This window comes from Candida orthopsilosis, assembly GCF_000315875.1.
Source record: "Candida orthopsilosis Co 90-125, chromosome 4 draft sequence".
Lineage (NCBI taxonomy): Eukaryota > Fungi > Ascomycota > Pichiomycetes > Serinales > Debaryomycetaceae > Lodderomyces > Lodderomyces orthopsilosis.
Window position 1 is genome coordinate 1,197,638 of NC_018297.1, and position 20,407 is coordinate 1,218,044.

At 37.8% G+C, this 20,407-nt stretch overlaps 9 protein-coding genes and 1 pseudogene across 9 annotated transcripts, besides 1 other annotated feature; 5 read left to right on the plus strand and 5 right to left on the minus strand. All coding sequences in view use genetic code 12, as the record gives it.

Annotated features, from left to right (window-relative positions):
- Positions 1-22: 22 nt before the first annotated feature.
- On the minus strand, positions 23-1,933 carry CORT_0D05970 (hypothetical protein; the record flags this gene model as incomplete). Its single annotated transcript, XM_003869521.1, has 1 exon — positions 23-1,933. The coding sequence occupies one exon, from the start codon at positions 1,931-1,933 to the stop codon at positions 23-25; it is 1,911 nt and encodes a 636-aa protein (XP_003869570.1).
- Positions 1,934-2,960: 1,027 nt separating this feature from the next.
- On the plus strand, positions 2,961-3,689 carry CORT_0D05980 (Tpm2 tropomyosin; the record flags this gene model as incomplete). The annotated part of the gene is made up of 2 exons (XM_003869522.1): positions 2,961-2,978; positions 3,222-3,689. The coding sequence occupies 2 exons, from the start codon at positions 2,961-2,963 to the stop codon at positions 3,687-3,689; spliced, it is 486 nt and encodes a 161-aa protein (XP_003869571.1).
- A 746-nt stretch (positions 3,690-4,435) lies between these two features.
- On the plus strand, positions 4,436-5,947 carry CORT_0D06000 (hypothetical protein; the record flags this gene model as incomplete). Its single annotated transcript, XM_003869523.1, has 1 exon — positions 4,436-5,947. One exon carries the CDS (start codon positions 4,436-4,438, stop codon positions 5,945-5,947), a length of 1,512 nt encoding a protein of 503 aa, XP_003869572.1.
- A 673-nt stretch (positions 5,948-6,620) lies between these two features.
- On the minus strand, positions 6,621-6,791 carry CORT_0D06010 (hypothetical protein; the record flags this gene model as incomplete). Its single annotated transcript, XM_003869524.1, has 1 exon — positions 6,621-6,791. The coding sequence occupies one exon, from the start codon at positions 6,789-6,791 to the stop codon at positions 6,621-6,623; it is 171 nt and encodes a 56-aa protein (XP_003869573.1).
- On the minus strand, positions 6,703-6,804 carry CORT_0D06020 (annotated as a pseudogene).
- Positions 6,703-6,804: a sequence feature.
- A 673-nt stretch (positions 6,805-7,477) lies between these two features.
- CORT_0D06030 (Tsr1 component of 20S pre-rRNA processing unit) lies at positions 7,478-9,793 on the plus strand (the record flags this gene model as incomplete). Its single annotated transcript, XM_003869525.1, has 1 exon — positions 7,478-9,793. The coding sequence occupies one exon, from the start codon at positions 7,478-7,480 to the stop codon at positions 9,791-9,793; it is 2,316 nt and encodes a 771-aa protein (XP_003869574.1).
- A 225-nt stretch (positions 9,794-10,018) lies between these two features.
- CORT_0D06040 (Pga13 adhesin-like GPI-anchored protein) lies at positions 10,019-10,960 on the minus strand (the record flags this gene model as incomplete). The annotated part of the gene is made up of 1 exon (XM_003869526.1): positions 10,019-10,960. One exon carries the CDS (start codon positions 10,958-10,960, stop codon positions 10,019-10,021), a length of 942 nt encoding a protein of 313 aa, XP_003869575.1.
- Positions 10,961-14,135: 3,175 nt separating this feature from the next.
- CORT_0D06050 (Emp46 protein) lies at positions 14,136-15,563 on the plus strand (the record flags this gene model as incomplete). The annotated part of the gene is made up of 1 exon (XM_003869527.1): positions 14,136-15,563. One exon carries the CDS (start codon positions 14,136-14,138, stop codon positions 15,561-15,563), a length of 1,428 nt encoding a protein of 475 aa, XP_003869576.1.
- A 50-nt stretch (positions 15,564-15,613) lies between these two features.
- CORT_0D06060 (Rgd2 protein) lies at positions 15,614-18,166 on the minus strand (the record flags this gene model as incomplete). The annotated part of the gene is made up of 1 exon (XM_003869528.1): positions 15,614-18,166. One exon carries the CDS (start codon positions 18,164-18,166, stop codon positions 15,614-15,616), a length of 2,553 nt encoding a protein of 850 aa, XP_003869577.1.
- Positions 18,167-18,828: 662 nt separating this feature from the next.
- On the plus strand, positions 18,829-20,403 carry CORT_0D06070 (hypothetical protein; the record flags this gene model as incomplete). Its single annotated transcript, XM_003869529.1, has 1 exon — positions 18,829-20,403. One exon carries the CDS (start codon positions 18,829-18,831, stop codon positions 20,401-20,403), a length of 1,575 nt encoding a protein of 524 aa, XP_003869578.1.
- Positions 20,404-20,407: the final 4 nt, after the last annotated feature.

The window sequence follows — 20,407 nt, forward strand, 5'->3', positions numbered from 1 at the left end:
ACCTACAAAAACTCTATAATGCTCATATCACGCGCAAATCATACTCGTTTAATTTCTCAATGATACCGGCTGGCTCAACAATGTTTTTCGGTACCGTGCGTCGAGATCCCAACTTCGTGGTTGATGTAGAAGTTGGCAAGACATCTTTTTTCTCAACTTTAGTGCTAATACCATCATGCTCCGGATCAAGCTCTTCCAAAACTGAACCAACTTCCAGTGACAAGTGATCCAAATAATGCAAGATTGATGTGTTAGTAGTACTTTCTGACTTCCTCACTTTGTCTCTCGACAGGGTCGAAAATGAGTCTCTAAACGAATCTATTCCTTGCACGCGGGGTGAGCTATTTTCGTATTCATTTGAGGAAGATGATTCAAATGTCTTGTCTTCAGAACTTAAAGTTGAGTGCGATCTATGTTGTTGTGGTGTTAATTGATACATAGGTTTTTGTCGTGGTTCGTTGAGACCACCCTTAGCAAGACTGTTTGTCTTGGGATCTAATGTGAATGGGTTGGTGAAGAATAGACGGTTGCTGGAAACGTTGGAGTTTGATTGCGATTGGAAATAGATTTTTCCACTTCCATCCTTTGGTGACTGATCACTTGAGCCTGAAATTATATCCTTAAAAATGGTTTCATTTTGTAATATCAAATTGTCATTGTGGTAGGTCCTTGAACCTGGTGAACTAGAGCATTGCTTAGAATTTTCCCCTCCCTGGTTACCACGTTGAGATGGCTGATTGTTATCTGAATGAGATAGTGATGAAGATGATGATGAGAACGACAGAGATGAGCTATGGTTGGCAGTTCCAAGGTCAACCCCATGTTGTTTCAATCTGTACTCCATTTTTGCGGCCACTGTTCTTCGTAACAATACTTCAACTAACAACTTGGTGTTTATTTGATGAACCTCTCTCTTGCATAGAAGTATGGCATCTTGGGGATATAATTTCTGAAAGGGAGGAGGGACTTTCATGTAGTCTACCCCACTTCGGTTCCTAGAGTGTTTCCTCTTTGCCACTTCAAATGCTCTAGTTTTGTAATTCTGATACAAAACATCAATAACGCTCACCGAGTTTGTCCATGAGTGCAAATTGATAGATTTAGCAACATAATCCTTTTTCCCAAATTCTTCCACATGCCAATGTAGTAATGGATGAGGATGCAATGGTTGCGTGTAATTCCACATTTTCATTCTATATGGCAAAGAAGATCCCACTACTTGGTTATAATTGCTCATTTGTAAAAAATTTAAAAACTCATGTCTGGTGGCAAAGTTTGGTGTTTGTCCATTATGTGCAGATCGATACTTTAATGATCGTTTTCGCAAAACAGGAAAGGTGAATTTAGGCCAGCCAAACCATGAAGTTTTTCCTACTTTCTGTTCCTGCTTTTCGTCCTTTGGTTTAGATTCTAGCCCGTCCTTAAGTAGAACCTTTCTCTTGATTGTTTTATTTCTCTGCTTTATTCTATTTCTGTTTCTCAATGTAGCCAGCCGCGAAATAGTTGATCCTGATCTATTCAAAGCGGGTGATCCCACAACTGTGACCACAGGATGAGTGTTATTGTTGCTGCTGCTACTATTGTTCGCAATCTCACTTACCGGACTTCTTCCAGTTTCAATATTTTCTGCTATTAGGTCATAGTTGGATTGACTATGCCATGGTGAATGCTGGCGGAAATTTCGAGCCGATGGTACTTGTCTTGGAACCATCAAATTTGGCTGTGCTGTTGATGTATCAAATGTTAAATCTTGACTGGAGTAAATAACTTCAAATGGATTTGATTGAGAGACTGCTCTGGAATGGTTTCGACTGTGGCCATATGAGGTCCCTATGCTAGCTGAGTATCTATGGTGATTGTCTTGATTGAATGGGTCTAAGGTCGATCCTGTAACAATTGAAGCATGTGATGATCGAGGTATCACCGACGTCATTATTAACGGTAGACTGATACTGTATACTAAGTCAGAAGGTGTGAAAGAAATATGATTGAGTCTGAGCGAAGAAGTTATTTCTAAATAACATCTCCAGATCAATATTTCTTCATTTCGCTTAGATGAAAAGGGGTCTGTTCATCTGCATTAGTTGTTGCAATTTTGTGAAACATGGCTGGTTGAAAGATCTCAACTAAGAAAATTCAAAAAAATATTTTGCAACTGTATACAGCTACCAATTATGGTTTTTACAGTACGCTATCATTCCAAGTGCAATTGGCATCTTACAGTGCTTTCTTAATTTGAAGTACCGTGTAATCACTCTATTAAAAGTGAAAACAATGTATATTATGCTCTTTTGCCATACGTGGGTCCTTACACAGATATGTTGTGCCGTTGTCAAGTGCAACTCGCCCCACAACTAGAAACTATTTGTCTGTTCCAAAGGATGCTAGAACGGGAGATCTATTTTGATAAACAACGTCAATGAATATTATTCCTTTTTACAGACGAGTTTTAACCACGAATTGGTTACAAGTGTCCAAATCTGCTGCTTAGAACTTTGTCACAAAAGTCGAAAAGATGTCTAAAATATAATCACAAATCAGAGCATTCGATGGCGCAAGACTTGAATACTGGCAGTAGAGCAAAAACGTCTGCTTGTATCAGTAACTACTTTAGCTTATTGTAATAAGATGTTCGAATTGTGTTTTGATATTGTTTCACTGGTCAAAATTCAGAATTTAGACGAGGAGACATTTCCTTCTAAAGTAAATGTCGTGTAAACTATTAGCGACATTTATTCTTATAAGAAGGAAAGAAAAACACGTAAATCGAATTTTTTTTCTTTTGTTTACAATTGAATATTAATGTCGTGTAAATTTCAATCAAAGTTTAGTGGGTGAGAGTGATCGATCCCTTCGTTGTTTGTTAAAATATAAAAAATGAGAAAAAGATTTAAACGATTTGTCCTTTCCTTTTGATTACACTTCAACACACCAATTGATTATAAACTAAGCTACGCAAAATGGATAAACTTAAGGAGGTATGTAGTGATGTGTTCAATTAGCCACTGAACCTCAATATAGGGTTGTTTATTAAGTTGCTTGACTTGAAAATGACTGGTGTCGGCACTGCACTGTCTAGATTGGGACGCGCGTGATCCAACGATTTTGGGCGAGGGGTACAAGTACATCTTGTGATCAACACAACACGAGTGTACCCAATTGCAAATCAGGTTGTTATAGCCTTCATTCTATCGATATGTCCAATACTAACTTCTATCCAGAAAATCAACAATTTGAAATTGGATGCTGAAAAATGGCAAGAGAAATCTGACGATTTGGCCGAAAGGATTAAAGAGTTGGAACAAGAGAGTTTAGAAAAGGACAACCAAATTCAAGCTTTAACCAGAAAGAACCAAGTATTGGAAGAACAAGTTGAGAAATTAGAGACTAATCTTGAAGAAATAAAGAGTACTGCTGATGAATCACATTCTTTGAAAACCTCCAATGAGAATTACACTAAGAAGAACCAAGTCTTGGAAGAAGAATTGGAAGAAGCTGACAAGAATTTGAAGGAAACCACTGAAAAGTTGAGAGAAACTGATATTAAAGCTGAACAATTGGAAAGAAAAGTAGCTAGTTTGGAAAGTGAAAAGGAGGAACTCGAGAAGAAACAAGAAGAATTGACCGAGAAATACAACGAAGTCAAGGCTGAATTGGACGAAATCAGTCAACAATTGGAAGCTATCTAAGCTTTAGGAGCATTGAAGTTTTGAGATTGGCTTTCAGATCCAATTTATAGCATATTTTTGAGGGAATAGGGTGTATATTGCTAAAATAATTCTATTAATTGTTAACCCCTATTGAATCGGTTACTCTGGGATTCGCTGTATATGCTGTAGCACCTACTATTGGGCATTTTGGAGTAACTGGGTCAGAATACATACTGTAATTCTGATGTGCTGGCAAACTTTTGCCATCAACAGTCTTCTGTCGTTGCTTCAAAGTTTATTGGGCCTACCTCTTCAACATCTAGGATTTTGGGTTATGTGTCAGCACCTTCCCTTAGCTCAGCCTTCATAACTGCAGATCAAAATATTGGGCACAAGCATCGTTGGAACTAAGAATTTCCAACAAAATAACAGAAGCTACCATCTACCTTGCCTCTTCTTACTTATCTAATTGAATTAAAACCTCAATGTAACGTATAGTGCAGTTCCATCTGTTATATATAATCACCATTACTATGTGTGTTCTATTTTGTGTAATATATAGGTTAGCGAAAGAGAACAAAATTATCACAAGGGTTTGTTGTTTGTAAGAAAGGGAGAGAAAGAAAAAATTAAAGATATTAGAGAGAGGTACAGTTACTGGTAATAAACACTTTAAACATCCTTTGATTAGCACACGTCTACTAAAGATAGACACCCAACAGTGTACGGCTACGGAAATTGGTAACTTTGTGCAACCCACGTTACCCATTTACACACTCAGTTCAATGATCATAGGATCTACACTTCGGTCTAGATTCGGCAATACTTTAGAATCGCATCAGATTGATGATGATTACTCAGTTTCTACGGACCAAGAGGATTCAAATATATCTCCATCACCACAGCCACACTTGTATTCACATACATCTTCTCCGTCACTTCCACGGCAGCAGCGATGGTCACGTCCGGCAAGGCCGTCGACCACAGCCTTGAGGTCGTTGAGTTGTGACCTATCACCACGAGGGCTTGATAATCATGACGCAACACTTTCACAACAACAACACTCATCAAGCCTACAACACCAAGCTTCATACGCTAGCCTTTCACAAAATGAGGCTTTTTTAGAAGAGCTACAGTTTGATCCTGAAGAGCCAGTTCCTACGTATGAAACGTCACAATTAATGCATCAGAATAACCAAGCTCCACCACCAGAAATCGAACCAATTCAATTGATGTCTACAGACCATCGAATTACTGCTCGAGAGTTACCACCTGGACTTGCATCACACTTATATACTCCTATCCCATCGCTTCCTATTCCAAGAACTTCATCGATGTTTCTTCTGGATTCACTTGATTCCTCACAATCAACAACGCCGAATATTTTGCAACAACAACAACAACAACAGCAACAACAACAGCAACAACAACAACAGCAGCTGGGTAATTCTCATTTGCTGCATCACTCCTTATCGTCGAATTCATCTTCTACCAGTTTACAATTGCGTAACAAGTTTAAACAAACATCTATTAAGAAATTAGGCTTAAAGTTCTTAAATGCAAGACAACATTTCTTATTGGCGTGCTGCCGTGATGTATCACTAATACCGCCTTTAATTGGGCTATACCAGTCTTGGAAACGTATTTATCAAGAGGATGATTTGCCAAATGGAGCGACATACAAGATCACAACTGCGAGAGGAATGGAACATTTTCTCACTGGTGTCTGGTGCGTTGTTGCCGCTTACTTATCCTACTCAATTCTCGATTCTTTATTAGTGAGGTGGATCATTACTTATTCAACATCAGCCGCAATTGTACGTGTGTTGTCAATGTCTACAATCATGATTACTTGTGAGTTATATTTGGTTAGCACATTCAGTGCTGATGGGTACAAGTATGGCCTACATATTTGGATCTTGATAAGTTGTCTATTAACGCTTACCTATATTGTTCAAAATTTTGTCACCCTGAATTTACAACTTGAACATCATAATAATATCAAGCAACAAGAGCCAATTAGGGGTGGTGAAAACGAAATCAATACCAATGTGAGCAGCCTGTCGCAGAGGGTTGTCAATGGTAATGGGCATGCCAATATAGCTACCCGTAACAATGCCAAGTATTATAGCCAAATGAGGAGCCAAAAGCCTAGACGCTTTTTTGATTTTTACAATATTGTGGTTTTCGCTGTGGTTCCTGTGGGATTAGCAAGTTTTGTAACAATGATTGGACTACTAAGGTCTTTATTGATTTTGAGAATTGATGTTGATCAAGTCATGAGGACCGTAAATTGATGATGAAAATGTATATATAGAAAATGATGCACTTGGTAGCTAGATATTTGATAATACTAATAATTTTCTATGCAAATAAAACCACCGCATTTCTTTAAAATTTTTTTACACTATTTTACCCTTCTTTTCTTTTCTTCTTTAATCAAAAAGTATATAAGGGAGAAATTTGCCACGACGAGATAATGTAAATGCTTCCAAGTTATACTCGTTGCCATTTTTATTAAATGATATAAAACCTCCCGAGAGCGACCATGAAAACCCCTTTTTAGGAAGTTTGAAATTTGTCTTAGAGAATTTTGAATGTCGATTTTTTGAGAAGGGCACATTTTTAGTAGCGTAACTTCTCTTCGTGTTGTATGTGTAATTGAGGCAGCTTAAATCAGTTGCAATGATTCTTTTTCGAATATGAACCACTCGGTGAACTTCGTGTACAGAAGATTCGTTGCTCTTACATAGTTTCCATCTTTCACAATATCTTTAACAAGACACACACTACAGCACAAATTTAAACTTTAAATTTCTCTTTATTACCTATACAATACATGAAATAATAAGAACTCCATCTTTTGAATCAACAAATCTACACCATTTCAATTAATTCAACATCCTAAATGCAAAACCTTTTTCGATGGATAAAAGAGTTGTCTTCTCTTTCTCTTCGTAACGACAATGCTTATCTGTATTTGTGGAAACCAATGTCGGTAGCCTTTTCTCTGAAACATTGACGACATAAATCTATTCCGTATTTTCTGATCAAACCAGAGTGGGAAGAACAATGACGACATTGTCTTGAACCTTTACCAAAGTTTCTTGGGTGTGAGAACCAAACGTTTTCGTGTGCCATATTAATATCTAAAGAAGATAATGTTAGTATAAGATAATCAGGTTAAAGTAGTGGACCGAAACAGGTGTTTTGAGGAATGATTGAATTTTCCTAGTGCATCTAAGAGGATCCAAAAGTCCTATCTCCAAGTTGTATGCTGTCTGATGGAAGTGTCTCTCCGGTAATTTAAATCAAAAAGTATGCAACAAAGTATGTCCCTTATTTGTTTAGGGTTACATTTTGTAATTGTATCTATCTATGTAGAATCGCCTCCGTGACTTATAGATCTCCATGGATGAAAATTTTCAGATACTGAACCTCTTATGTTTTATGCCATCTTCGCTTGACCCGTGTTTTGCCATCATCTCTTCGCCTGTATAGTCCTAATCTGACACATGTGGTGCCCTCTAAATGTACATACTTATCTAACGTTGTTGATGTAATAGTCGAAACTGTCAAGCACTGAAAATTCCAAAATTTTTTGATTATGTTTCGTGCGAGTGTGCGTGAGAATTTCCTCCCACTCTGTGTAACTACTCTCACATACTTTTCTTTATTTTTTGCTTACATAACCATAAAGGTTGTAGCCCTAATGATCAATCACGTGAATACATCTCGTGAGATCAAAGATGGTTTTGAACCAAGCTCATCGCATTAGCTAGAGGGGTGTACAATAAATCATTAACCTAGGGAAACATCTGTACACTATGGCAAAAGGTGGGAACTCCCATAGAAACACATTAAAGAATGACCACAAACCATTCAAGTCGAAACATGCAACTAAAGGACAGCTAAAGAATCAATACAAGGGTAAAGTTGAAAAAACAACATCATCTGGTTCATCATCATCAAAGCCTTTGAGTAAACAAGCAAGAAAGAATTTAGCAAAGCAATTGAAAGAAAACAAGATTTTGGAAACCAAGCTTACGAAAAAGTTATTTGAAGGAAATTCAGGTGCTCAAAAAGTCATCACCATCATATGTTTGACCAATGATTTATCTCCTATTGGAATAGCGAATCAATTGTTTAGTCAGGATGATCAGAAGATTGAGTTTGAGTACCCAAGTGTTACGGACATCAACATTGGCAAATTCAAAACAAATTTAAAGATTATACTTCCGAACCAAGATAATATATTGCAAATACTTGATGCTGCAAAAGTATCCGATTTTGTCGTTTTTGGAATATCAGCAAATCAAGAAGTCGAACAAGGCTACGGAGAGACAATACTACGTGCATTATTAGCACAAGGTATTGGCTCTGTAGTTGGGGTCTTACCAAATGTTGTGTCAGCGTACCCTAAGAGGAACCTTCAATTAGACATAAAACAATCATTACAATCATTTTTTGGCCATTTCTTTCCTGCTGAAGATAAACTATATGCATTGGAACTGGATTCTGATAATGCAAACTGTTTAAGATACATCTGTCAAAAATTTCCCCAACTGGTGACATGGAGAGATTCAAGAGGGTGGCTAATTGCCGATAAAATCCATAATGAAGAAGCTTACGATGGTGTAATAGTTGAGGGAACTTGTCGTGGAACAGGGTTCAATGTAAGTAGGTTAGTCCACATACCAGGTTATGGTGATTTTCAAGTTGACAAGATTGAAAAATTGAGCAAAATTTCAGGACGGAGTCGAAATGAAATGCAAATTGATGATGATATTGAACAAACATTCCTACCAAATGAAAATCGGGATACGTTGGACGAGTTGAACCCAGATTTTCAAGAAGGTCAAGATGGTGATGCTGACATGTGGGATGGCTTGGAAGACGATGGCATGGGAGTTCGCTCAGAAGGTAAGTTGTACTTCAATGATGATGGAACAAGCAAGGTCAAATACAATAAAAAAGTTCCCAGGGGTACTTCTGAATACCAAAGTAGATGGTTTGTCGATGATGTTTTAGATGCGAATGCATCCGATTTAGAAGAGGTGGAAGAAAACGATGATGATTTACATGAGAATGTTACGGAAGAAAATCAAGAGGTCATGGACGATGCAACTACGGAATATGCAGAGTCTGAGATGCATGTCGATTTATCACCAGAGGAAGAACAACGCCAGTTGGAGGAATATCGTAGATCCGCCGCTCAAGAAGATTTGGAATTCCCTGATGAAATAGAATTGCATCCTAATGAGTCAGCAATAGAAAGACTTAAAGGATACAGGGGTGTCAAGTCCTTAGCCAATTGTGAATGGGATGTTGATGAACACGATTTGGAAAAACCAAGTATTTGGAACCGTTTACTACGTGTTGCAAATTTCAAAGCTACCAGAAACAAGGTAAATAAAGAGTTTATCAAAAACATTGAAGTGCATCCTGGAAACAGGATTAGATTGTTTGTCAGAGCACCTAAATCTATCCTTGAACAAGTCAACACCACTTCCAAAGCATTTGTCATTTACGATCTACTTGAGCATGAACACAAATTAGCAGTGACCAACTTCTCATTTGAAAACTGGGAAGACTATGAAACACCAATTCAAAATAAAGATACCATAGTTGTTCAATATGGTCCACGTCGACAAGTCATCAACCCGGTTTTCAATCAAGCTTCAAACAATAGCAACAATGTACACAAACAAGAAAACTTTCAACACCCAGGAATGATGACAATAGCCACCGCCATAGCTCCTGCATTATTCACCAATTCGCCGGTCCTTTTTTTCAAACCTGGTGAAAATGGAGCTATTCAATTCATTGGTAAAGGTTCTTATTTGGGATGTGACCATACTCGTATCGTTGCTGAACGTATTGTCCTAACTGGTCATCCAGTCAAGATACATAAACGTGTAGTGACTGTGCGTTATATGTTTTTCAATCCTGAAGATATCAATTACTTCAAAGCAATTGGACTTTTCACGAAATCGGGTCGACTGGGATTTATTAAGGAGAGTTTGGGTACTCATGGCTATTTTAAGGCTAACTTTGATGGTAAGTTGACATCGCAGGATGTGGTTGCTATGAGTATGTACAAGAGAGTATGGCCCGAATTGTCTAGTTTATACACCGAATAGAATAATGCATTTTTATGTTGCAAAGGCTTTGGTAAAAAATGAAAAAATAATTTATTTACGAAATAGACACACAATTTGTATATGATCGAAAAGTTATAAATAGAGTCCAATGAAACCGAATAACCGAATGTATTAATGGAGATACCGAAGTAATGAATTATCAGCAAAAATGCAAAGTGACGGACTGTGTCACCGCTATGAAATCAAAGGAACTCGCTGACGTATCTAAAACAAACCAACAGCAATGGCAATAGCTCCCATCATGAAAGAGCTAGCCTTGTTGGAGACAGCAGCATTCTCAGCAAGAGGAGCAATACTAGGGGATTCGACGGTGGATGATGAAGATGATTGTGATTCACTCAATGCATGTGGTGCTGGAGCATTGCTGGCAGGAGTTGTGGAAGCAGCAGCAACAGTAATTGGAGTGGTTTCACCTACTGACAAGAATACTGGGCCCTCGTCGGTGTGTGTACCGGTTGGTGCAACATCTGGGAACACAGTTACATCTGGAATTACAGTGACTCCTGGAGTGTTCGTGGTAGCTGGAGTAGTGGCTGGGGTAGTGGCTGGAGTAGTGGCTGGAGTAGTAACTGGAGTAGTAACTGGAGTAGTAACAGGAGTGGTAACTGGGGTAGTTGGAGTTGTAGCTGGAGTTGTTGATGTGACAACTGGGGTGGTAACTGGGGTAGTGGTTGGTGTAGTGGTTGGTGCAGTAGTCGGAGTTGTGATCACAGTAGCCGAGGTTGTAACAGTAACTTCAGTAGGGTGACACTTGTGGTTACTACAGGTAGTAATTGTGACAGCTGTAGTGGTTGGAACATACACTGTTGATTCGGTAACTTTGTGGGTGTTTGAATTTTCACCAGTGATGGTAATACCAGTTTCATGGGTTGTGGAAGTAGTTGGAGGCTCAATGGTTGAAGTGGTAGAGCACAACACTTCATCAGTGATAGTCACGGTGGTTGGTTCAGTAACAGTGATTCTTGTTGGGAGACAGTGGTTGTCAGAACAGGTGGTGATGGTGAGAGTAGTTGCTTCTGGACAGTACGTGGTATAGTCTGTGACAATAATTTGGGTGTGGATCACAGAAGTGTCACTATAGATTGGGCTAGCTAAAGCAGCGGCAGCGAGTGAAATGGTGGTCAAGATTGAAAATTTAGAAACCATAATGTTAGTTAGCGAGCGAATGGGTTGATTAATGAAGTTGAGACAAGGCTAAATGTATTGGGAAATTTCATCTCCTTATATAGTAGCCTCTTTGACCATCTCGCCCCAAAAGAAGGCAATCGAAATGTTGAGGCAATTCAATATCCATCAAAGATTTCACATACAAATCAATTTGAAACGGAATTAAGAGCCTTGTTTACAAACAAATAGCAAATTTGGACATGTTATTGCCCAAAAGGGACATCTAAGTGTGTTTGCATCTAGTTTGTTTACACTCATTGAACACTTCCGCCTATTGTTAACTAATGCAAATCTTTCTGCGTAGTTGTTTGCTGCAAAAAAATTAAGGTTTTCATTGTTCAAATTTTGTGTAGTCAAGATCCAGCCATGCAACTAAATTTGTTGGGTAGATCCAACCTATAGTTTAAAGCTATTGTGAGACAATGAGAGTTGAACGATAGAGAATAGTGGCAGTTTTAAGATATCCTTTCGGGAGTGGTAGCTTTGTCAACCAGAAATCTGTTTGGGCATCTAGTCTTCAATGAAAAGCTCAAAAGGAAACTTTTAAAGCTGGAATTCTCGCAACAATATGTCTTATTGATTACCTCGGCTTTGCGATTGGAGATACATCAGTTGCTAGCAACTCTTTCGGGTTATTGTTTTTCGTGGTATCTTTTATCCGGTCTCAAAGTTGACCCTTATGCACGTTTGATCTCATTATTGGAACAACAAAATGACGCCCTAATGAACTGAAATCAACAAACATTGACTGGATATATTAAGGATTAAGGTTTTGAAAATTTTCAGTTGATTAATAGGAGTTTGTACTTTGTGTTATTTTGTTTTAGTTTGTCGTTCAATATTGTACTAAGGGTCTGTGAAACTTATCACGAGTAACAACATTGCCAAAAATAGAAATATATTTTGATGAAATTGAAAATTTTTTGACCCCCTTTGATCCTATAATGCATCAAATTGAAAGACACTATATTTTGGGGTTTCAATTATGCAAATATATTTATTTACTTTGCTATTTTACGAAATTTTGTTCAAAACTGTGTGTGGCACATGCAATTGTGTCCTTTCTTACAATTTGTTTTGTATGTGATGGTTGAAAAAATCTTCAAGGGGCACTATTGTAAGTTAGATTTATAAAAAAGATCTGTATTACTAATTCACTCTCCTTGCAATGTGGGTCTAGACTTTTTGTTTATAAAATATCTTCTGTAACAGGTCCCTCAAATGCTCATAGTCGTCGCTTGGCCAAAAACGTTGCAAAAGCTTTACACCAAAATACATTGTATCTTTATTCTAACAGTTTCTGTTTATTGTTACATTGAATCACATGCATCCCATTGCATCCCATTATATCCCAAACAGGTCCAAATAGACCTAAACAGATCCAAATAGTCCCAAATAGTTACAATTCTATATTGAGATGAATCTCCCTAATTTAATCCCCTTATTCGTCTCAAAAATTTTCCAATGTACCAAACTTGAACAAACCCTTAAACAAAGTCAAAGCTTGACTGGTTAGTCTCCCAACAACCGGATTTCCAAAAATACCTAAAAGGAAATAAAACAGTCACCCCAAAATTTAATCCCCTCCGAAACGCTTGACCATGAGCTTTCTCCCAATTAAACCGAAATTAGATCGAGGTACCATATGAACTTACACGAGAAACCATGACCTCTAAATAACCGAAACCTCTTAAAGTTCCAACCACAAAATAGCAATCACCTGAAAACCAGAACCACAACCACCCACAACCAACTCTCGGGCTCTTTGGCTCTTCAGCTCTTTAGCTCATCAACTTTTGCAATCAAATTGAGAATCATTCCAAAACAAAGCCTCCATTGACTAATCTTAGCATCCATCTCCTGTGAGAATTCCCTGTTGACTTTTCTGATCTCCAAATTGTAAATGACATAAAAAATCATCTGACAACATCTAAACAACAGCCACAAGTCCTCTATGTTCAAAATTCCTCTCATCTTAACAAAAACCTTCATTGGCTCTGTCTGTCTGCTCTCAGGATCCAAGCCCAGAACCTGCCAGACCCAATAAACAAACCTGTTATTTTGCAAAGCCATCTTGGTTTTGTAACCAAATATCCCATAATGTCTTCAAAAATTCCCCTTCTCTGGAACTGAATTACACGGAAATTTCAAACCTTTCCTTTAGCTATTGCTGTAAAACTAGATGAATAGATTATTCGAATCAAAACGGAATTCAATTGGGAAACTTGAAGACTGAAGTATGGTTGTTGTGGTAAAATTTGATGATGAATGATTGCAACCAAAACGAAAACAGAGAAGAAGAGGGGAAAATTTGCAGCACTATTTATATTCCCAAAATACAGACACAAAACTATTGACAACCAAAACCATCGCTCCTACTTTATTTATAATAACTTCATGGATCCAATCCGCCTCACTGTAATAAGGAAAGCATAATTCTGTACAAAGTAATTTGATATGATGAGCTGTACTATTGCAGATGGGAATTGGAACTAACTAATTCTTCATTAGCTTGAGAATGAACGTACTCTTATATTCAGTAGTCCTGCATAAGGTGAATAGTTCATAGATCATGAACACTTCATTAAGATCTTCAAGTAATCGTACATAGTAGATATAGATAAAATCATTCACTACAAGGTAGTAATTTTGATGAATGATTCAACTTAAGGTAGCTACAGAGTGTGTCACAATCGCATCAACGAAGTGTGGCATCATTGGTTCAATTTAACGAAATAGAGACGATCTAGCGTGCTACGCTAGTCAAACTGCACTCCGGTGTTGTAGAAATTCTGTGCGTTGCAAGGTATTTAGTTCCTCGGTGAGTCCATCAAAGGCAAAATATTAAATTCAGTTTAAGCAAAACTAGACTCAAATATACGTCTTGTTTCAAGCACTCGTGGCTTCTTAGCAAGCAGGGACCTAATCTGTACACCTGATTCCTGATGATTGTTTAACATAGTGTAGTGACTCCGTGGTCAGATTGTGAAAACGTGAAGTGTCATAAAATTATGACGTCAATTAGTAAAAGCGCGACAATCATAAGCGCCGCATAAAGTTGTTTAAGCCATTCGACGAAATTTTCACTTTTTTTGACAGGTTGTGATCTATAGTACATATTAATTCAAACTACCACAATCCACAAACTGTAAACATGCATTTGTTTAAAACTGTGCTATTAAATGCAATTTCTGTTGCCGCTATAGTACCGAATGTTAATATTCGTCAACAGAACAATCGAGATCTTGAATCAAATCTCGAGTCAATATCATTGCCCAATTTATTGACACTCGAAAGTATATCACAAATATCCAACTATGAGACCAACGGTATCACATTTGACCAAGGAAGACTATTGATGAAACAGCAGGGCCTACTCTGGTCAAAGTCCTTCATCCCTTCGAAGGAGTTCACTGCTGAAATTGTCTTCAGATCATCAGGTAAATCACAAGATATTCAATTTTTGGATAATGGATTGAATGTATGGCTTTTGGACGATAGGAAAAGTCAAGGCTTGGACGCATATGATGGGTTCAAATTTGCAATCAACAATGTGGATACACAAGGATTGAAGATTTTCAACAACGACGGAGCCAAGAATGCTGAAAATGGAATTGATGTCAGCATTGGCGATTGTCAATTTAGATATTTGGAGAGTGACGTTCCATTCACATTGAGAATATCATACAGTGATAACTGGTTTAAAGTACAGGTTGACAATAACCTATGTTTCAAAACTGACAAAATCAAATTTCCTCAGAATCAAAATTTCAAATTGGGTATCACCAGTAATACAAACCCTCAGTCTCAAGAGACTTTTGAAATTTTGGCTATCAAAGTATGGAACAAATTAACTGGGGATGCAGTTGATGATCATGGATTAATGGTTGATGGTGAATTGAAAGTGGATGTTAAGAAAATTGTTGATGAATCGCAATTGAATCAAGATGATCACCACGTAAAACCAAAGGTGCTTAGAGAATCCTTAATGGAAAGAGCTAGAAAGCATAGAGAAGAGATGGAAAGGTCACAACAACAAGATAAATCAGATCAGGCAAGTCAAAGTCACGATTTGCTGTTGGTTCTCAACAAACTAAACCATTTGGAGTATTTAGTCAATGACTTACCAAAAAATTTTAACCCGTCTTCTTCAGGAAGTCAAAACGACCAAGTTAATATATTGTCTCAGTCTCGGAATGATATAAATAGTGCTATCAAAGAAACACGTGACACAATCAATGATTTGAAAGAGACGTTTGTTCAGCAATACGCCCAATTACTTCAAGCTGTATCAGACCTTAATCATAAAGTTATTGGTGAAGTTAGGGAGCAACATTACAGCACGGAAGAAATTGGCAAAAAAGTAGATTTGTTAATGAATGAACATAAGGAAGTCAAACATCAATACCAAAAACAAAATGAACAGTTGGGTCAAAAATCATCACATGTTGTTTCTCCATCAGATTCGACATTTGATAAATTGATTAGATGGATATTTATCCCCTTGATGATAGTATTGCTTGCGTTGGTTGTGTTTGTTTATCGTCTCAGACATGACATCAAGCATTCGAAACTTTTATAGAGTAATTGGAGCGGAAATATCTCATCTGAATATAGAATGTCATCTTTAGACTATTTACTACTTACTTTGGAGCTTCCGTTGGATCCTGACTTGGATGGCGTATCGTTATCAGTTTCATCACCCAGTTGACTTCTACTCTTAGATGGCGTCTTTGGCGTTGATTCTACAGCGTCATCCAATAACATTGACGACAATCTTTTTTTCTTTGGCGAGACTGAACGTTTTAATGACATTGGCGATTTGGCAGGGGTTGGAGGTGGAGTTTCCGAACGTGATCTCGAGTCGGATTTGCTACTAGATTCTGTCTGAACTTTATGAACAATATCATTGTGTTGGGGGGTAGCTCCAGATTCGGTAACCTCCTCTGGCTGATCGCTAGAGGAGCCAGTTTCTCTGTGCTTTACAGCTTTCTTTAACCTGGACTCCAAACGGGATTTCGATTTAGCTGCCAAGGATTCACTTGGTGCGAAAGGTGTGTTTTTCTGAGACTTTGTGGAACCGGTACGACTAACATTGGGACTATTTGCTGCACTGTTGGATTTCGTTTTCGAGCTGTTTCTTCTGAGTTCATTAAAAATTGTTTCTTTATTCTTGAGTAAGTCTTGCATGGTACTAACAGGATGCTTATCGTTGAAACTGCTCTTTGAGAGCTCAGAGTGTGTACTTGTTTTTGGACGTAATATCAACTTGCCAAACTCTAAACAGAGAGCATTTTGTAAGTTTTTTGAAGCTTCCTTATCTTTTGCTCCAATGATTTGTACCAACCTCTTAAGATGAGTCAACAAAGCATCGAGGGTGGCTATGTTGCATTTAGGTAATTCTGACAACACGTTTTGAAGACCATTGATACGAGTGGCTTTTTGTGACTCCTCGTTATAGTTGACATACAATAGCTTAATCACGTCGTAAAAGTTATGCGGTATCAATGAGTCTGGCAACTCCAATAAATACAACTTCAACACGTTGGTGATAACCACGGGATTGGATTGGCTGAGTATTTCGGATATCTTACTTGGGTCAGATAAGTCATTAAGTTGTGATCGTAATTTGTGGACATTTGATAAATGCACAGGTTGGGTCCAGAGATTAATTCTTTCTTCGTCATTCTTCAAATCAGGGTATGTATGGTCTAAATGGCTCAAAATGCATTGCAAAATGATTGGAACTACCTTTTTGTCTAGTCTGGACTTGACATTCAAGTCAACGCCAAACGTTTGTCTAAGGTTGGAGTCATAATAGTTATCGTACAATGTCACATGAGGTTTATAATAACCAGTAGCATAATTCTCAATCAAGAACTTCAAGTCACTTACAGGATTGATTGTTTCTTCCAATAAGACTAACTCATCAGTGACCATTTGCAATTGCTTGACCCTATTCGCGAAGCTTGCTATGAAGTCAAAAGCCACCTTCTTGATTGCTTTCAATCGATCCAATTCACACTTTTGCATAAACGTTAAATGATCCATAACAAGTTCTTCAAACTCACATCTCAATGCATCAAGCTCTCTAATTTTTTCAAAGTACAGGGCGTCCAAAGATCTGACATCATTGAGTAGTCTGGGATATTGTGATTTGTCGGAATAGTCCACCCCACTAACACCTATGGCTTCTTTAACATCATCAAAGTTGAATGTGCTAAAACCTCTTGAAAATCCATTACTACCACCATCGCTACTGTTTGGAATAATCTGAGCCAGATCAAAAGCTTTTTGTTTCCATTGGTAAAAAAATTGAGACGAATTAATAAATGATTTTCCCATTGACCCAACTACGCGAATAAATTCATACTTTATCAAATCTTGTCCAAATTTTTCTGCTTTGTCGAGATTCTTTTCGACTTCAGGTACATTATCGAGCACCCATTGTGTGATTGAGCTTCCTGTTGACACATCTTGATATGTCCCTAAAATGGGAACTTTGTGGGCTGTACGAGGTATACCAATCAACATTTTCTTCAAGAGTGTTTCCATTTGCTTAGAATTAAATTCTGCATGAGTGAACTCAAAGCTTGTTTCCGCTTCCTCATCCCCATCTTCATCAGTGGATTCTACTGCTTTTGATCCTGAGATTTTCCTGTAAAACTCGGAGTCACTCATCTCCTCATTCAACTCTTCTTCTGAATAATGGCTTTTAAACTCTTCCAAAATCCTGCACTTGTTAAAATACTTCTTTTGTAATTTGTCCACTTGAGCTTGGGTTGACTTTAGCGATTTATATTTCGCATTGATGGTTGATGTGGAGTATCCAATTCGTTGTTCGTGCTCCTTACACCATTTTTCAAATGGATTGAGAACCATTGCCTCAATATTTTCTGCAATTTCCAAGTGGGATTGCCCCTGTTTGTTGAAATTATCATGCAATTCCGAGTAGACATTTTTGATTGTTGACGCGTAATCGTCATTAGTTTGACGTTTACTACTGGGCTTTGCGTTTGTTGATATTGATTTGAGGGATGTACCATATAGCATCTCCAGCTCCATTCTTTTTCTGAATAAGTCTATGAAGTCATCATTTTCACGTATCCCTTCATATAACTGTCCAAATAGAATTTGAAACCCCAGGTTGTAATCCTGAGTCCAGAAATTCTCTGCAAATGACATTCAAGGAAATTATAGGGTAAGGGTCAATAAAATGAGTGTGTGTAATAAGTCTTATAGCAGCTGTAAAAATACAGTGGTGATTTGTACAAGTATTATTGGTTAGATCAAGGTGTGCTTAACGGTAATGATGAAATCTAAAGATCCAGAGCGTCTTAGTTTTTGTTTTGTTTTTTGTTTCTCTATTTTTTAAAGTATACTTAATGAAAAATTTTTGATACTCAAACCAACTGATTTCAGTAACAAATCGAACTGATGGATTGGGTATTCCCGTTTGTGGAAGGTTCAAAGAAGTATAACACGTAATATGGTATATTGCACAATCAAGTTCGAAGAATACTTCTACTGGTTAGGAATTTTTTCAAAGTTTTATTATGGTCTAGATTTGCGTTGCATTCCACGTTGAATCAAACAATTGATAAGTTTTGTGCGTGTACTTCTTCAATGCCAAATCCATGTTGCATGTGATAATGATGTTTATGCATTTCTCTTAGTGAAATGCGCTGAACCGTTGTAGTAGTTAGATCCCTCAGCACCCTTTAGCTTTATTTTGTATTAGAGATGTATTAGAACCCTTGACTGGTAGCACTCTAAGAGGGAAGAGCATCAAAGTTCCTTTTCCTTCTTCCTCTGCCAATCTTCACCAAATCCCAACAAACGACATCATGCTCAGGCAATTGTATAGGCAGAGTACGACCTGCTTCACACAAACTACGCGAAGATATCTTGCTTCAAGTTATGACGACAGTTTCAAGCAAAAGTCTGATCCACAAGCAAAAAACCCATCCACTAAAATCCCCCCACATAAAGATGGTTTATACTTTGGACAGTTCACTGAGGAGGAGTACAAAGAAGCGGCCAGGGTAATCAAGGAGCAAATAGCCAAATTGGAAGGGGAAATCAAGGGCGACCACAATGTGAGGGAAAACATTGGCAAACTACCTCAATTTCCTGAACAAGGTCCAGCTGCTTCTCAAGATTCAATCAAAAACTTGACAGATTTTTTCAAACAAGCTATTAAGTTAACGGGTCCCATTACTCTAAGCTCGTACATGAGACAATGTTTGACTCATCCCGATTTTGGATATTATACAACGCGAGACCCTTTAAATTTAAAGACAGGGGACTTCATCACCAGTCCAGAGATCTCGTCCGTGTTCGGGGAAATGATTGGGATCTGGTATTTTACAATATGGCAGTCTCAGAACCAACCGAAGCAAATAAGGTTTATTGAGTTTGGGCCAGGTAAAGGTACTCTAATCAGTGATGTGTTGAAGACGTTTAATCAATTTGTTCAGAAAGTGAGCGAGATGAAACCTGATGTTGAAGTTGTATTAATTGAGGCTTCCAGGGTTTTGAGGCTTGAGCAATACAGGCTTTTATGCAATTACGAAAAAGATACGTTTGAGACAACCAAAGAGGGGTTTAACAGATCCACTACTAAATGGGGAACCATCATCACTTGGGTTGATACTGAGAAAGACATCAAGCAAGACGAGTCGCAAAAGCTAGCCAATTATGTCATTGCCCATGAGTTTTTCGATGCATTGCCGATAAAGTCATTTATAAAGAAAGAAGAAGGTTGGCGTGAGTTGGTTGTTGAAGATACCCCTACTGTTCTCAATACACAGTTGAAATTAGAAAGCGGTGAACACAACCTATCGGCTCTTAAGGATCCTACTTTGGACACTGAATTTCACTTGACTGTGTCCCCAAAAGAAACGCCTGCATCCATGATTCCAAAATTGAGCAAAAGATACAAAGATTTGCCTGTTGAATCTCGGATTGAAATCTGTCCTGATGCGGAACTTTACACATTGAAAATTGCTCAGTTGGTAGACAATGTTAACTCACTAGGTGCTGCTTTGATTATCGATTATGGGGTGGTGGATCAAATCCCGGAAAATTCCTTACGAGGTATCTACAAGCATAACTTTGTTTCTCCTTTTTACAAGCCTGGAGAGGTTGATTTGTCTATTGATGTGGATTTCACTAATTTGAAAAATCTTGCTGAAAATGTGGTTGGTATTGAAGGTCCGATTAATCAAGGTGATTGGCTTCATAATATTGGAATAGGATACCGAATTGACCAACTTTTGAAGCAAAATAGTAACAACGAAGCGACGCAGGACAAAATATATGGCGCGTACAAAAGATTAACTGATGAAGATCAAATGGGAAAAATCTACAAGTTTATGGCCCTTTTGCCAAAAGGTTCCCAAAAGCCAATAGGTTTTTAAACTT